This window comes from Watersipora subatra, chromosome 10, assembly GCF_963576615.1.
Source record: "Watersipora subatra chromosome 10, tzWatSuba1.1, whole genome shotgun sequence".
Classification (NCBI taxonomy): Eukaryota; Metazoa; Bryozoa; class Gymnolaemata; order Cheilostomatida; family Watersiporidae; genus Watersipora; species Watersipora subatra.
The window spans coordinates 42,876,300-42,895,492 of record NC_088717.1 but is presented as its reverse complement, the minus strand read 5'-3'; the positions used below and the strand labels follow the sequence as shown (position 1 = coordinate 42,895,492).

The 19,193-nt window shown below is 35.0% G+C and overlaps 1 protein-coding gene across 1 annotated transcript in view; it reads left to right on the top strand.

Annotated features, from left to right (window-relative positions):
• The window catches only part of LOC137407099 (juvenile hormone epoxide hydrolase-like), a 32,840-nt gene that overhangs the window by 847 nt on the left and 12,800 nt on the right, over positions 1-19,193 (top strand). The window contains exons 2-8 of the mRNA XM_068093704.1: positions 1,278-1,391; positions 4,012-4,127; positions 7,569-7,739; positions 9,145-9,220; positions 12,882-13,052; positions 16,691-16,896; positions 18,441-18,585. Of these exons, the coding sequence (XP_067949805.1) occupies positions 1,278-1,391; positions 4,012-4,127; positions 7,569-7,739; positions 9,145-9,220; positions 12,882-13,052; positions 16,691-16,896; positions 18,441-18,585 (999 nt within the window). The remainder of the gene's footprint in view (positions 1-1,277; positions 1,392-4,011; positions 4,128-7,568; positions 7,740-9,144; positions 9,221-12,881; positions 13,053-16,690; positions 16,897-18,440; positions 18,586-19,193) is intronic.

Below are 19,193 nucleotides of genomic sequence, written 5' to 3'. Positions count from 1 at the left end.
TCTGCTATTTACAATTCAGCATCACAGACACTGGACTATATTACTTGGGTCGAGATTACATGTTGTTTGGTGTTCGATAAAATAGTAGTTTTTTTAGCATCTGTTACATGTCTCTTTGTAGCACCAAATCGTGTCTTATGGGATTTTTTAAATTTTGTGATTAACAGTTCCTTCACAGTTCACCTTCCTTCACAGTTTCTTTCACCCTTCCGCCAATTACGGTATTTTATTTGAAAAAATTGACCTCAGTATTCTTCTGTCGATCTTGTAAAAGAGGCCAGCAACACTGGGACGTGGTGTCAGTAATCTCCGAGTATGTTGACAGGTTTAACGTCCGGCGGAAAGCCTTTCTACAATGATATACAGCCCCCACATGGGGGCTGTATATCATTGCTTTCTATTTATACTCTGTTTTTTTAATAATTTTTATGAGGTAAGGGGGTCAAACAATAGATTGGTATTTTAAACTGAGCCTAAAAATGTTAAAAAATATCCATAAATATATGAATCTTAAGGGAGTTTTTTCAAAAAGGAGATATTAAAAAATAACTTTTTGCATTCAATAGTAAACACCTGAAATTGTAGGAATCTGACTCTCCTAAAGATATGCTATGTCTATGTATAACAAAATCATTATTAGATCATGGTTATTTTATGTAACATTTTAAACAAAATTTCATTAGAAATTGAACTAATATTCAACAGGGCTTTATAACATTGAGCTATGATTAACTGTTGTGGTTGTATTATGTGACATGTCTACTATTTATAAAAATATTCAAAACTTTTTATGTAGATTGATATTTACCAAACATGCTTTATACTGCAGGCATATTCTTTGTTGCAACGGTGACAGGAAAAATGGAAAAGATAGCCTAGCACTGCTATTTTAAATCAGAGAAATTATTTTTTTAGGAACCTAAATTAGTTTCAAACCTATTTGAAGCTGACAAACAGACCTTCACTGTAACTTGTGAATTTTCTTTATAATTGTGTCACCGTTGCAACATGTCACCGTTGCAACCTCCCTACAGCAAGTGCTGGTTTGGTCATTAGGCTATCTACTAACTTATTGTACCAATTATTAAGTATATCATAGTAGTCAAAAATCAAAGGGAATATAGTTAGCTAATGGCCTCAACTAACTACTAATATATAACTATTATTTCTGAAGAGAGGGAATTTTTAGATCAACGTTGACTCCATATACATGCCTTGAAAGGTATTTAGCAAGTACATAATGTGCAAGCAACAAACAAATGCTCTGTTTCATATAGTCGAGTCAGCCAGAGTTCTGACCACAAAAATGCACTCCTTTGTACATCTAGACGGTGTTGAAGCTGAACCTGCTTCACCATGTTCAGATGATGGCAGTAACAATGACGAAGGTGGTAATAACCAGAAAATTCCCAAGATAAAAGTACTTAGCCTAATTCGTTTCAACGAAAATAATGGGGAAAAATCCTTCAAAAACTATGTAGGGTTGGTTAGAGCGGTAGATGGTGAAGATTATGAGATTCAGTTTTTAAAAATGGCTGGTTCTAGTACTAATGTTTTTGCAGTAAAAACTAATGATAATTCATGGGTGACAATTAATCAGATTACCATGTCATTTTCTAAAGCAATACTGCTTTAGGAAGACCTATCACTTGCAGAATGAGGTCGTATTCTTAGCTTTTCAATATTTTTGGAAACTCCATACTTTAAAGACTTCTAACAATATCATTGTACTTCAGGTTTTTTTAATTCTAGATAATCTAATTACTGCTACTGTAAATGTATGTGTACATATGAACTCTCGATTTTAGTTAGCACATTACAATCTTGTTTGTTAGCTTTTACTTCATGTTATTTATGTTTAAGTTGATAATTTCATTATGTTTTATCATATCAATAAACCATATACATTACAACATAATCTATAGCACTAATTCCCTTCAAAATTCAGACGATTTGCAACGTCGCAACGGTGGCAAATGTTAAAGGTTGACTTGCAACAAAATTCACATTATAGTTATTTGGTATCAAAAGATTCACCACGTCTTACTCTGCTGTGTTGTAGGTGCAAAATATGTGGAAATGTGGTTACAAGCTTTTAAAAGCTAAAAAACGAACAGTTAATCGCCGCCATCACGAAACAGCCATAGTTTGGCATCAGTTTATTTCTCTGACGTAGTCAAACGATTTGGTTATTGTTTTGATACGTGATGTTCTCACGTAAATTGAAAGGCCAGTAAAAGGCTCAATATAAAACTTCACTTAGCACTAGTTTATGACAAACACTTCGGGTTTTACCGAAGAGCCCTTACCAAATATGGATGCTCGCTAGTTTACAGTTTTGTTTTGACTTGGTTTTGATTGTCTAGTCGTAATCTGCTTATGTGATCCATGCTTCCTGCCAAACAACGCGAATAATTTCTACAGCATTTTTCGACTATCACATGTGACCAACAGGCTCGTCATGTTTATCAGAGGATGATATACACTCCTTCGAGCTAAGGTTAAAAAATTAAACGAATTTTTACGGTAGGTTTTGAGATACCTGTGCTCAAAATGACAGCATTACAATGATGGTGAAATGAACGCGTAAGAACAATAGACATGGTTTTATTGAATGCGCGAAGTATATTTGTGAGAATATTTCGACGAATGAGGTTTCGTGAAAGCGTAAACAGAAGCCATCTTGTACAACTACATCCCATTTGAGCCGTTTTGGAAAGAGATTCAAATCTACGGCGGTTTGTGATGGCGGCGATTAAGTGTTCATTTTTGAGCTTGTAATCACATTTCCACATATTTTGCACCTACAACACGGTAGAGTAAGACATGGTGAATCTTTTGATACCAAATAACTGTCATGTGAGTTTTGTTGCAAGTAAACCCTCAAGGCTTGTAATTTACCTTCATCTTGACATAATTATATCACTATGTGACATGGTTTTTATTGTACATGTAGCTATGCGTGTTCTAAACATAATAACTAAGCAAAACCACTGTGATGTATCATAAATCACAGAATTTTTCTAGTAGCTAAAGTAACTTTTAAAATCGCTATTCTCTGACGTTGCAAGAGTGACACATGCTTTTGAAATGTTTGAAGAAACTAGACGAGTTGTGCACATAACAAATATATCAGTTCATAGAGAATTGTAAATTCTGTCAGCATGTAGTGTTTAATAAGTTCAAAGGACCCTTAATAAGCAACTACATGCAAAAAACCTCTCTAAATGTTGCAACAGAGATTATGGACAGACCCTATTGAAAAAGTCAAGCAAAACGTCAAATGCTTAGACCTTCTCAATGATCTCATCAGCACATGCAAACTTCCTTTAGCCCTCCTTGCTATATTTTCTATATATATGTTCATCAAAGGACAGTCTATTATTAATTGTAACACCCAAGTATTTAAAATAGATGGTTGTTAATAGGTCGATGCCCTACATATGGTGGTTATAATGTTGTTTCAGACAGTTTCATTCAACAATTGACAATCCATCGTTTTTTTGACGTCATCAAGTCGTTTGCACATGCGCTCGTTCACGAAAAAGCCGCCATATTTGTAGAAAACGATCGTTTTTCTTTGATTTATTAGTACTTTTAAGTGTTGTTTTGATACTATAATAAATAATTGCAAACAAAAACATCGTTTTCGAATTATCATTGCAAAAGCTTCGTGTTTCTAACGATAAAATTGTCTATAAAGATGGCCGACAACGATAAAATGACATGTTGAATGACTTGTTGAAAGGCATTTGCCAATCATCAGTCCATTTTATTAGATTGTCGAGGTCTTGTCGCATAGCTGCTGAGACTGTTGCATAGCTGTGCCTTCACCGTTTGGGTTGACTAATGACCTAATCACAGTCCAGTAGTGATCCCTTACTAACAGTTTATGCCGCTAGTTAGTTATAGTGTAAAGCTTACTATTGAGCCATTTTTAAATGGTTGGTAGTTCTACTGTTGTTAAATACAAAAAAAGCTATCAACGATTTTCTTGTTAATTGCTTTTAGTTCGTTGGCAGCTCACGCCTCATGAACTCCTCAGCGCTCCTGAATGGCGAAACTTTGGAAAACTGACAGATATAGAGGCACAAGAAGCTGAGAACCTACCGCCAGAGAGTTTTAAGGTGTCGTAAAAAACCGGAAAAACGTCTAGAGACGTTATTTGTGCTACTGTTGCTTAGATGTAGATTTGTTTAGCCTTATGTAGCTTGCATGGCTATTGCAAAATACTATTCTGCTAAAGCCACGCTGTTCAATGCAGTACTTTGTACTATTCGGATTTTTAGATCCGCTAGTCTATGTTTATAAGACTGGTTACAATAGGAAAATTAGTAGCTTTGAGCAGCCGTTGAGTGATTGTATTACATAACAGCCCAATTTTTGTTTACATAAATGGTCATCACATTGTTCTACATTGCAGGGTTACCTTTAAGGAATTTTTATGTCTATTGCAAAAAGCTCACGAGTGATTTACAAAAAGTCACGGAACATTTAATCTTCTTGCCATCATTTAAACAGTGTGCATATTCTATGGCTTGTTAGAGTGTGCATATTCTATGGCTTGTTAGAGTGTGCATATTCTATGGCTTGTTAGAGGCCTCGTTTGTAATTTTATGCACACATTATACATAAACTACTTAAAGATTGACTTGCAACAAAATTCACATTACAGTTATTTGGTATCAAAAGATTCACCATGTCTTACTTTGCTATGCTGTAGGTGCAAAATTTGTGGAAATGTGATTACAAGCTCTTAAAAGCTCAAAAACGAACAGTTATTCGCCGCCATTACGAAAATGTCGTAGATTAGAATCTATTTCCAAAACGGCTCAAATGGGACGTAACTGAACAAGATGACTTCTATTTACACTTTCATGCAACCTCATTCGTCAAAATATTTTCACAAATATACTTCACGCCTTCAATAAAACTATGTCTATTGTCCTTACGCATCTATTTCATCATCATTGCAATGCTGTAATTTTGAGCACTGATATCTCAAAACCCACTGTAAACATTTGTTTAATTTTTTAACCTTAGCTCGAAGGAGTGCATATCATCCTCGGATAAACATGACACAGCCTGTGATAGTCGAAAAATGTTGCAGAAATTGTTCACGCTACTTGTCAGGAGGTATGGGTCTTATGATCAGAAATCCTACTAGATGATTAGACCAGGCTGAAACAAAACTGCAAAGTAGCGAGCATCTATATTTTATACGGGCTTTTCGGTAAAACCTGAAGTGTTTGTCATAAACTAGTGCTACGAGACGTTTTATATTGAGCCTTTTATTGGCCTTTCAATTCATGTGAGAACATCACGTGTGAAAACAATAACCAAATCGTTTGACTACGTCAGAGAAATAAATTGGTTCCAATTTATGGCGGTTTCGTGATGGCGATTAATTGTTCGTTTTTGAGCTTTTAAGAGCTTGTAATCACATTTCCACTTATTTCGCACCTACAACACAGTAGGTGCAAAATGTGTGAAATGGTAAATCATGGTGAATCTTTTGATACCGAATAACTGTAATGTGAATTTTGTTGTAAGTCAAACTTTAAGATTGCAACATAGTCAAGTGTATATAAATTATCTGTTCCTCTTCCATAATACTATGATGCCTTTTAGAAGTTCTTGTGATCCGGAGCTACAAGCAAGAGACCTCCCTTACGCTTTTGTGTGTTTAAGGTGACTAATAATAGCTTAACTTTCCATTATTTAGTTAAAATGTATTAAAATGTCAATCGGTGAGCACGCTAGACTTACCACCAGGCTATTTGTTTCTTAAGCTACAGGTTTTAGAAAAGGATAGAATGAACAATTCTACAGACATGCCTGAATATCACATCAGGTTGCCAGTTGTACTTTGGGTCAACTCCCACTACCCAGTACTGCGTTTATGGAATGTGTGGTGGCTTGTGCTAGAAAACTAGTCAAACCTGCTTAAAACATAGTTCAAACACCGTCTGGGCTGACATGAAAGTTCCTGACATGATTTACCCTAGGACACTTATATTTCGCTAGTATTTAGTTTCGTGAGTAGCACACAGAGTAAAATTTCGCTGCAACTTATTTTCGCAGCTCTGATGAGTGCGAAAATATAGTGATGTGAAAATAAATACAGTGGAACAAACAAATTAGATTCTTCAGGTCCGGTCCTCTAGTAAAAAAAGTTTTTATATTTGCGACTAGTTTGTATTTGTAACCCGCAGGTATAAATGTATGGCAGAAATCGATAATTCAACGTGATCGCTTGCTGCCATTTGTTTCTTGGACTATCAATGACGTCTCGGTCCTTTCCGTCGTGACCGATATAGTACCAATATTAGATCTCAAGTATTTATAGCAAGCGATGGCCATGGCACGTTTTGAGTTCACAATATTTCAAATTTAAAAAAAATGAAATACAGTACATGTCTCATAAAAAAGAAAATAGATAACAACCAACATCACAACCGGAACTGTATAACATGGTTGGACCTGGTGAGGGTTGTTATCGTTTTTGGTTGGCAGTAAAATTCATCACTACAATAAGTATTATTTAATTGTATGACTTCACCTACCAGACTTTCATCTTCATCAGTTACAAATTCGGTGACTAAACTGATATCATCATCTTCTTCGTTTGTCTTGGCTTTTCCAAAAAAAATTGTTATCTTAATTTGCTTTGCCATGCTGCTCATTCGGTGTATTAACGAATTTACTAGAAATTTCCCAATGAGCTCAATCACACACAAAATTATCTGCATTTCTAATATCACGATTTCGTTGTGGATATCAATGAACTACAGGGCCGTATTCCCTTGGACAGCTGGCCGGCTAAGACGCCCCAACTTTTTAGGAATTTCATAGTCCAACGGCTATAGAAAGGTTTTTATCGCTGTAGAATATCACTTTATTCGAAGCCATAGATACAAACATCAACTTTTAGTAGTTCTTAGGCGTCATTATTATCTTCATCAGCGGCAAAATATTCTTGTTAACGACTTTTATAAAGGTTTGCAAAATATCAAGTTTTAGCAAACATCTGCTTGCCCATATCCTACTTAATGAACTTGAAATAAAATCGGCAAAAATGATCTTTGTTAAAACGCTTAAAAGAAAAAGATGTCTTCTTTCTGAGCTTTTTAACTGCATACAAGTTTTGCCTGTTTTAATTTTAAAACGTTTTGTCAGTCACATCAGCTAAAACAAAGCAAATCTCAAAAAATAGAAAAATGTTGATACTTGCCAATAAAATTTTTTAAAATTTCACGTGAGAGGCCCGGCTGAGGCCTTACATAAGAGAAACCTGTTGGGAGCTTACAGCACCCCCCCCCCTCCTTCTCCACACCCCAGATGTTCATAACTAGTCGTCTAACATTAGCCTCCCAACTTGCAACCAGTGAATACAGGCCTGTGTAGAACATAGCTATTTAATTTCGAATTTTCGCTAGTTCGTTATGATAGTTTAGTTTCGCGCATGAATTTTTCGCGTGATGATGACTCCGCGAAAACGCGAAAGTTAGATGCCGCGAATACTTAAGTGTCCTAGGGTATATAAATGGTACATTCTTTAAATGCAGGTAGCGGTAAGCGATGCTGAAGTGTCAGACTACAAGAGAAGATTGAGACAAGCTAGGCTACCACCCGCACTGAGTGAAGAAGCAAACATGACCTATGGCTATCCGAGTGCTGGTCTGTCACAGCTACGAGACCAAATGCTAAAATTTAATTTAACGAATTGGGCTAAGTTGGTAAGTTCTTGAGGTTGATGCTTTTCAAAATTCAAAAATTATATTTAATTCAAAATGAATCAAATATGATCAAAGTATGAAAGACGACTCAAGCTTGCCAAATGAGTTTTAAACTGGCGGTTGCAATAGTATCTAGAAACTAGGAATCTATTACATTGTACATTATCATGAATTACATTACCGATGAATTTCAAAGAGGTATTTAAAAAACTTTTGAAATATTTAACAAGTCGTGTATATTTTAAAGGCGCTAACACACTGAAGATGTGACTGGTGGCTGGGCGTCACCTGGCTGTTAGTTTAGATAGTCTTTTACTTTGATGAATAGTTTAGATAGTCTTTCACTTTGATGAATAGTTTAGATAGTCTTTCACTTTGAAGAATAGTTTAGATAGTCTTTCACTTTAATGAATAGTTTAGATAGTCTTTCACTTTAATGAATAGTTCAGATAGTCTTTTACTTTGATGAATAGTTAAGATAGTCTTTTACTTTGATGAATAGTTTAGATAGTCTTTCACTTTAATGAATAGTTTAGATAATCTTTCACTTTAATGAATAGTTTAGATAGTCTTTCACTTTAATGAATAGTTTAGATAGTCTTTCACTTTAATGAATAGTTCAGATAGTCTTTTACTTTGATGAATAGTTAAGATAGTCTTTTACTTTGATGAATAGTTTAGATAGTCTTTCACTTTAATGAATAGTTTAGATAGTCTTTCACTTTAATGAATAGTTTAGATAGTCTTTCACTTTAATGAATTGTTTAGATAGTCTTTCACTTTAATGAATAGTTCAGATAGTCTTTTACTTTGATGAATAGTTAAGATAGCCTTTTACTTTGATGAATAGTTTAGATAGTCTTTCACTTTAATGAATAGTTTAGATAGTCTTTCACTTTAATGAATAGTTTAGATAGTCTTTCACTTTAATGAATAGTTTAGATAGTCTTTTACTTTGATGAATAGTTTAGATAGTCTTTCACTTTGATGAATAGTTTAGATAGTCTTTCACTTTAATGAATAGTTTAGATAGTCTCTCACTTTAATGAATAGTTTAGATAGTCTTTTACTTTGATGAATAGTTTAGATAGTTTTTTACTTTGATGAATAGTTTAGATAGTCTTTCACTTTAATGAATAGTTTAGATAGTCTTTCACTTTAATGAATAGTTTAGATAGTCTTTTACTTTGATGAATAGTTAAGATAGTCTTTTACTTTGATGAATAGTTTAGATAGTCTTTTACTTTGATGAATAGTTTAGATAGTCTTTTACTTTGATGAATTAAAGATGTTTGCTAGTAGATGAATGTTTCTAAGCTCTTTGAATCTACCTTCATTCGCTTACCACTTGGAGGTGGATGTTATTGATCTCTGTAAACTTACCTTTGGGAACCTACTTTTATAGATGAACAGTTATGACCACTATAAACTTACTCTGTATGGACTGAAAATACACTACATAAAGGTCTCTGGCAAGCCTGGTAAGTTCTCATGCTAACTCATGTACCACTTTTTTCATTTGGTAAAAAACGAACATTTTTGGTTGCTAAGCCGCGATGAATCACTCTCACTAAATAGTTTTTGTCATCTGTCATTTCGCCACCTTAACTATGATATAAAACGACTCAAAGTGCGGTTACTAGTCTTTCTATGCTAGAGTTGACAAGACCAAATTTATTTTATCCCACGACCAAACACGAGCGAAGCAATTGTTTGGGAGCTTTATGATAAATGCATGTGTGCACACAACTCCCGAAAAATTATCCGTCAACAGCCGTTACCAAACCCTTGTACCGAAATCCCATCAAAAAATTTAACCATTTTTGTGTAGAGTTGTTTAAGTATAATAATGATACAAAACACATTTAAACATATTTAAATAATTATGTTACCAAGTCTTTGAAAAGTTGATGCAATATCCTAAAACTAACCCATCTGATCGGATTATATACATGTATAAATAGACAGATTAATTTGGCCTAAAATCGCAATAAAAACTTGACAAGCCTTTTTTAATCAAACTTTACACCGGCCAGCGAAACGCCGATAAGGCCGTGCGACAGAGACTAGAACCATTAAGTTGCGTGCATTTCACGAGAAAAACGTGCACATTTCACCGGTCTATGCCATTGTCCAATTGCCGAAGGTTTCTGTAATTAACGTAGAAGTACTGAAAAGTAATCGTTTCTTTTTTGCCGAGTCTACCGGACTCTGACATTTTGGACACTTATAATGAATGAGTACTTTAGTATTCCAACTGATGTCCAAAGTAGTGAGAGTAAAGGAAATGACGATGATATTTTTTTAATGATTCTTATAAGATTATTACAATATTTAGCTGTAAGAATAATCATTCGATTTTATAAGATTCAAGTATATAGTGACCGATGATGTGCAACTTTCTAACTTTCAAACTACATATCATGAGAGAAGTGTTTTGTGTATTTGAAATAAATTAAGAGAAAAATGACAACAACTGTAAAAGTTTTAAAACTTTGTCAAACAACTGTACCTTTCAAGCTAGTAGCCTGGCACATTGCCAATGGAAAATTCCAGTAAGCTGCTAGGCTTCTAATGACGATACTCTGTGACATTGCGTCAGCATTGTTGCCCAGCTAGGCTATTCTAATACTAGCTATAGCCGGAATGCATACTGACATACTTTGAGAAATATATATATAGATTTATCAAAGTATGTCTGTGGATATGTTGGTACGCATTTCGGCTATAGCTATTATTAGAATAACTGTAGCTGGACAACAATGCTGACGCAATGTCATGGAGTACCGTCATTAGAAACCTAGCAGCTTACTGCAATTCCCCATTGGCAATGTGCCAGGCTAGTAGCTTGAAAGTTACAGTTGTTTGACAAAGTTTTAAAACCTCTACAGTTGTTTTTATTTTTCTCTTAATTTATTTCAAATACACAAAACACTTCTCTCATGATATGCAGTTTGAAAGTTAGAATGGGAAATGTTGTTATATGTTAAATACAAATCAATTTTCTGTCCAGACTTTTTTATTACCCGGGCAATGCCGGGTAGTACAGCTAGTCTGTGTATATATACATCTCAAGTGCTTATTTGTTGCCTGTCTGTCGTGTGTCCAGTTATGGCGATAAAGTTATAAGAATGGAACATCGGCTTCACGCTAGAAATAAACTAGGAACCTTCAGTTCTGCAGACAGGTGTGCTATCCATTACTATTTTTGCACTCATTACACCTGCCAATATTTAAACGTTGACTTGCAACAAAATTCGCATTACAGTTATTTGGTATCAAAAGGTTCACCGTGTTTTACTCTGCTGTGTTGTAGGTGCAAAATATGTGGAAATGTGATTATGAGCTCTTAAAAGCTAAAAAACGAACAGTTAATCGCAGCCATCACGAAAACGTCGTAGGTTGGAATCCCTTTATTTTGATAACGTACTCAACTCGACATAGTTGTTGTTTTGACATGTGATGTTATCACGTGAAATAAAAGGTTCAATATAAAACATCTCGTGGCAAATAGTTAATGACAAACACTTCGGGTTGTACCGGAAAACCCCTATCAAATATAGATACTCGCTACTTAACAGTTTTGTTTCAGCTTGGTCTAATCTTCTAGTTGTAATCTTATCATGTGACCCATACTTCCTGCCAAATGGTGCGAACAATTTCTGCAGCATTTTTCAACTATCACAGATGGCCAACAGGCTCGTCATGTTTATCAGAGAATGATATGCACTCCTTTAAGCTAACAAATTAAACTAATTTTTAGACTAGGTTTTGAGATATCAGTGCTCAAAGTGACAGCATTACATTGATAATGAAACAGACGCGTAAGAACAATAGACATGGTTTTATTGAATGTGTGAAGTGTATTTGTGAAAATATTTTGACGAATAAGGTTGCATGATCGCATAAACAGAAGCAAATCGTGTTCAACTGCGTCACATTTGAGCCGTTCTAGAGAAGGATTCCAACCTACGGTGTTTCAGTGATGGCTGTGATTAACTGTTCGTTTTTAACTTTTAAGAGCTTGTTATCACATTTCCACACATTTTGAACCTACAACACTGCAGAGTAAGACATGGTGAACCTTTTGATACCAAATAACTGTAATGTGAATTTTGTGGCAAGTCATCCTTTAAATGAATTTAGTTTAGTAAAACATACTTGAAGGAAGTTTTGTATGCATTTTATTAAACTTTTAACTAAAATTTTATGACTCATATGTTTTCGAACCCGTTTTAAACATAACGGATGAGGATAAGCTGAGATACAATCGCCAAATTTTAATTTTGAGAGAAATGTTTGTTGATATCGAAAACAAATTAGCCCTAGTATTGTTAGTACGAAGAAGCATCGTGTTTCATAGAGTTTATAGAGTTTCAATTAATACATCATTTAGCCCGTGAAATCGGGAAAATGGAATACAGTGTATAGTAATAGTTATGTAATCGTAAGAGCCTTTGTAGATTTGTAGTTTGACTTGTAGACGATGGGTTTACTGACATGCAGTTGCAATCTTCGTGAGTTCAAATCCAGCATGATGCAAGCTTTTAATTCCAAGATTTTCATGGCTATAGCTTGACATACTGAAGTACAGAAGAACAGACACACAAATTTTGAGATTTATAGGTATAGACTCCTCGCTACTTCCCAGTTGTACTTTAGCGGCTTCAGTTATTCATAGAGTAAAAAAATATTAATTAGAAATTGAAGAAAAGAACTGAACGAAAAACTAAAATACTTAAAACACATAAATATATCTCATACTCTCTTGCCTATTGATCACTTCAAGAGCTCCATTGTGATAGCAGTCGTTGCAGTTCGTTATATTCTTATTACGGTTTGTGAAGTGTAAAAGTCTTGTTATACCCTTCATCATGCCTCTTAAAATGCCATCGACCGTCAAAAATGTCAAATGAAAAGGAGGAAATACTTACGATTAATGAAAAATTAACTTCATAAAATATGATTTTATTAGTTACTATTTTGCGGATTTTTACTTTTCACAGACGATGCTGGTCTCGATTAACTGTGAACAATGAGGGATTACCGTACGCCCCGTCTAAAATTTCTGTATTTGGTTGATGATCTGGACTCTGCTAGTAAGACTTGTACAAGCATATATACTAAAATTAATTGCTACAGACCTACAGCGTGTACCTTTGCTCCTTATACATGGATGGCCTGGATCTTTCTATGAGTTTTACAAAGCGATTCCTCTGCTCCAGCAGAAAGCTGAGCTGCATGAATTCTCTTACGACTTGATCATACCATCTCTGCCTGGTTATGGCTTCAGCGAGGCTGCCTACAGAACTGGTAAGGGCCTTCGATAATTTCCTATTGGTAGTAAATAATATTTAGCAAATACTTTTACACGGATAACTACTAGCTTGGTAATGACATGCTCTAGAGTAGCGTCTTCAACAACTTTGATTTTTATTTGTTACTTTGGCCTCGGTTAAGCTTTAAGAGTATAAGACCTATTTGACTCTAAAAGTACATTTCCTTTACTAACGTTGCAACAACTAATTTCGGTAGCCATTTTTTCATTATTGAAGCCAATTAGCATTGGCTCCAATAACACCTGCATATCAAATGTGGCTTGCCCAAATAGCAGCAGCAATCAACACAAGTCAGTCGCAGAAAAGTGCATTATCAGGAATGGCTGAGCTCTTTAGGTGAGTGCTCAAACGCTCAGGTCTCTGGTCGGACTCTCAGTTTGAGTTGACATTACTACCAACTTTGGTTAATTAGGGTGAGAAAAAATTTATATACTAGTTTATAAATTGGTGGATTGGATGGCCTGTCAGGATGGATTGGGTTGACTACAAAGTGGCCTTTGACTCAATTACCCACAGTTTGATCCTCGATTGCTTAAGGTTGTACAATGTCCACTCTGCCCTTGTGGCGTTCATGGAAATGTCAATGACCTACTAAAAGACATCAGGAGGCTAATAGAAAAAAGCTGGCAAGTGTTAAAATCAACCATGGTATCTATCAAGGCACCTCCTTATCTTCGCTGCCCTTCTACAAATGCCCGAACCCCCTAAGCAATATGCTGAATTGGACCCAATATGGGTATTAGTTGAAGAGTGGTCTCAGGTTTGTTACCATGTCGGTAAGATGAACAAGGTTGGTCTGTTGTTGAAATAAAACTACATTTATTTACATGTAGTGTCTCAGCGAAATATCAAGTAGCCTGATTGAATAACTTGTAAAAGAAGCTTCTTACTGCAGAGCACTGTCTTCTTATAAACAAAAACAAAACTTTTACAAAATTCATGGATGGACATGCACAATCTACGTCAACTGCACAATCATGAGAAATGCATGATGAGTTCTGCAGTGGTTATGTACACAGCATAGTAAAGTAAACTGCAGTAGTCACAACAAACGATGCTATATATATTCACAAACAACACGAAGTGCTAGTCACGCATAATAAATTTATTAAAAACATTAGCAAATATGAATAATAAAGCCACCCACACATCTATATGCAGCAAACATGTACAGCTAAGTCTAGGATTTGTTACAAAAATACCACTTCTTCGACATGGATGACATCAAGCTGTATGCTAGTAAGGAAAGTGACATTGTTTCGCTAATAAAAATTGCTCTGGTCTATAGCAATAACATCAGAATGATCTTTGGTATTGATAAATCTGGAAAGCTTATTCTCAAAAAAGACATACTGTGCACACAGATACCTGGAAATGACAAATGGTACCATCAAAGACATAGAAGGATACAACTACTTGGGATTATACAAAACAACAACCATGAAACAAAATTGGTGTACAGACCCAGAGAAGGTCAATGAAAATGGATGCCCTAACTTCCTCTGGGACTTTTACATCTGTACTGGCAAGCATGTTTTGGCAAACTAGCTAAATATTGTAGTGGTGGACAAAAAAACAATGACTACAACATAGCCAGCAAAGAGAAGGAAAAAATAGAGAAATATTTAAAGCTCAGAGAGAAGATTGAAAATCGCTTGCATGTAAGAGCAGCCATAATTTCAGTAGTAGTTAGAGCATTGGGTGCCATAACACTTGCACATCAAATGTGGCTTGTCTAAGTACTGGCAACAATCAACACAAGTGAATAGCAATAAAGCACGTTCTTGGGAATGGCTCAAGCCATAAGACGAGTGCTCAAATTCCCAAGTTCTGGTAGGAGATCCGAGCCTAAGTAGACATTACTACCCACTTGGGTAAACTAGGTTGAGGAAAAATTTTTTATATGCTATCTATATATATCATGTTTATATTGTATACGTGATATACTATACTGTATATACATAATATCCTGTATACTAGCCAGAAACTAAAATCAAGAGCTGTTTTAACTTTTAAGTAGTCATATTTAATTTTGTAAAATAGAATGTTCATTTTAATAAAGCTATTTATTCATTTTCTCATAATGACAATTCAAAGCAAACATGAAAAACATGGTATTTCTAATATTCCACAAGCCTAATTTTCTCTCCAGAGCCACACATACCAGGTGTTTCATTATTCTATCATTTCGCTCCGCAATTTGGACATGTAAAATTCATGCTATGGATTATTCTTTTGTGCTTCATTTCTTTGAGCAGTTTTTTGGACCATTTCACTGCGATGCTTTTATGCAATACAAATTCTTTGGCTTCATTCCTCTCTGCAATTTTTTCAGCAGTTTTATTATGAAAAATTGTTCACTTGTGATCTATTCTCCTTCAATTCTTGCCACTGTCGGTTCTGGGGTTCCTTCTTTCGAAGTCTCGCTGTTATCTTTGCTCTTCAGGTCTATCAAGTTCCTGTGACTTACATTTTCTCTGCTGTTTCTTTTTGGTGCTTCATTCGATTTTACAATTGTTGTTCTCACCATGGGAGGCATTGTGGTTCTTTATTAGTAAGACGAATAAAAAATTCAAAAAGACTTTCTGACTTTCTATGATTTAAAATGTTTTATATTTAAATGAAAGTAAATAAACATTGAATAAACATTTTCTTTTCATTATAAAAGTAAATTTGACCGTACAAATGGTTTTGCTTTGGTAATAACTTTGATTTAGAAAACTGACAACTTTTGTACTTTCTGAAAGTTCATTTAAGACTATGATACATACAGATACTTCAGTCTTATAACCTTTGTATATTACAAGCTCAAACCTGCTTCATTGCTGATCATGTATGAAGTATTGAATAATATTTTCAATTGTTGTACCAGTTTTTTCAATTGCCACAACATGCTAGCAGGAATTATCAGAAAATTTACTTGACTCCAATCCTAAAGTGAAAGCACATTTATTTCCATAATTTTCAAGCAAATTTCACTACTTCAGCCCCAGCAGCTGGCCTTCCACGCTGCCATTGACCTTAGCACACCCTCTATTAGGTTTTTTCCAAGGGTCTTACATGCCAATCTTCTGCTCTCTAAGTCCGAACATATCGATTTCCAACAGGGACCAACGAACCAACAAAACCGATAAAATCCGAAGATATTTATACATATCTATGTAGACACAGCTAGTTGCACAAAACAGATTTCTAGGTCCTTTTAGCATAGTTAAGGATTATTCTTCTTACCCATACTATTATGTATTTAGATATATATTTATACAGCTTCATTTAGGTTACATGTCATAGTGTAAAGTTAATACATATATGTAGCTATAACTATGCATCCTTTTGATAAACCCTTAAAAATATTACGACATGCTAGGTGTGCTAGCCGCTAGGTGATATAATTTTAATGCAAACATTTTGTTTGATTGGTTCAGTACATTTCTCAGAATCTCTGCTATTCTTACCTAATGCCTCGATAACAAATTTAATTGTCGGTAGTAAGGTTTATTCCCTGTTTTCTCTAAATATACAGATGATACAAGACAAGCAATGGTTAGCTACTTCAATCACGTGCTTATACTCAATAATATCTGTCTTGATAAGTTGTGTGTTTGTTTTTAGGTCTTAACCCAGAGTATGCAGCCGCCATTTTTAACAAATTGATGAACAAGTTGGGCTACGACAAGTATATTCCTCAGGGTGGTGATTGGGGTGCGCTTGTTACTGAATATATTGTAACATTCTATCCTGAACGAGTTATTGGCTTTCATACCAACATTTTTAATCTTCCCGCATTTGATGAGGATCTCAGAACTCTACCCTACACGGTAGTGATGACATTTTGCCTTTACAATGATTTGTATGAGAGAGTTTGTTACGCTTGGGTGTGTGGTGATATGATGTTTTGTTACACCTGGGTATGTAATGATGCAACATGTTTTGTTACTTATGACACAGTAGCGTATGACATGACAAATCAGTGTATGACATGACACAGCAGTCTATGACATGACAAGTCAGTGTATGATGTGACACAGCAGCATATGACATGACACAGTGGTTTTTGATATGATGCCGCAGTTCATAAAATGAGTTAGCTTTGTATGAGGTGACATGGCGGTGCTTTGAATGACTTTGTTATATTATCTGTCAGTATTCTAGCAGCTCAATTCACCTGGCATAGATATATCTGACGATGATGGGCCTGCTCTAGTTATGATTACATTAAAGGTTGACTTGCAACGAAATTCACATTACAGTTGTTTGATATGAAAAGATTCAATATATCTTACTCTGTTGTGTTGTAGGTGTAAAATAAAATAAAAAATATGTGGAAAGGTGATTACAAGCTCTTAAAAGCTCAAAAACGAACAGAAAATCGCAGCCACACGAGACCTCTTGGATTCTCTTTCCAAAACGTCTCAAATGTGATGTAGTTGTAAGAGATGGTTTCTGTTTACACTTTTATGCAACCTTATTCGTCGAAATATTTTTACAAATACTTCACGCATTCAATAAAACTATGTCTATTGTTCTTACGCGTCTGTTTTATCGTCATCGTAATGCTGTCACTTTTAGCAGTGATATCTTATAACTTACCGTAAAAATTTGTTTAATTTTTTAGCTTTAGATTGAAGGAGTACATATCATTGTCTGATAATCATGACGAGCCTGTTGGTCACTTGTGATAATCGAAAAGTGCTTCAAAAATTATTTGCGAAGTATTAGGTCACATGATTAGATTACGATTTGCTGATTAGACCAAACCGAAACAAAACTGTAAAGTAGCGAGCATCTATATTTGATACGGGGTTTTCGGTAAAACCCGAAGTGTTTATCATAAACTAGTGCTACGACAAGTTTTATATTGAGCTTTTTATTGGCCTTTCAATTCATGTGAGAAGATCACATGACAAGACAATAACCAAATTTCATGGCTATACGTCATCGAAATAAAGAGATTCCAATCTACGGCGGCTTTTCGTTTTTGAGCTTTTAAGAGTTTGTAATCACATTTCCACATATTTGGCACTTACAACACAACAGAGTAAGACATGGTGAATCTTTTGATACCAAATAACTGTAATGTGAATTTTATTGCAAGTCAACCTCTAAGGTAGACCGTGTTAGTGTATCTAGTGAGTATTCATGTCATCTAACTACTGCACACACCATTAGCCCTTCAATAGGGATTGATATGCATTTTTTTCAGTTTTTGTTTTAGCCAATCTTATTTCAGTAAAGCAATATCATACATACAAATATTTATCACTGGTAAATGCAATGTTCAAGTAGGCTGAAATTTGCAGCATTTTTTGACAACTCTGTGTTTTCTGCTCGGTCACTCTAACAGATTTATTTTATATTTAAGTTGGCAGCAACAATTGCACCAAGGCAGCTAATGCAAGGGAGTGAACTCGCCCTCTTTGAGGCTAAGGGACTCTTTTCAGGCTATACTTCCTTATTTAAGGAAGGAGGTTATTGTCACCTGCAAGCCACTAAACCTGACACAGTAGGTGAGTTCTTAAAGTTAACCGAGGGTGGCTATTTGTCAGTCGTTTTTTGGATCGTCTGTTTTAGTTCTTAAACTTTTAGGTCGGATGTTATGTACTTATGTTTAATAAGAAAATGTTATTCTATAGAAGTGTGCTATAGTAGTATTCTATAGAAGCATACCTAACATTTATTTGGTTCAGTGAGATATTTACCTACAATCAACAGAAATTTTTGCTAACTGGTTTTGCAAAAACTCCGACTAGGTATTGTCTACAATCACGAGTACATCTCTACTTTGAACATACTGTATGGTGACAGGAGTCCTAAAAACTTGTTCATAAACTTTCTCGGTTTTTAACATATATTTAATAGCTGTGAAATAGTGAGGAAGCAATGATGTTTATAATAGCCTCACAAATCAGCTATTTAAGAGCAGACAACTCTGAGTTAGAATAATGTACATATGTGTGGGCAACTCACACAAACAAGAAATGATTCAAAGAGGTTTGAAGTTTTAGTGACAATTTTATTTATTTAGCCTATGGTCTTGCTTTGGAGTGATGTACCTTCTATCAGCCGTTGCGATATGTAAACTACAGGATGTGGTAGATATTTTATCAGCCATTGC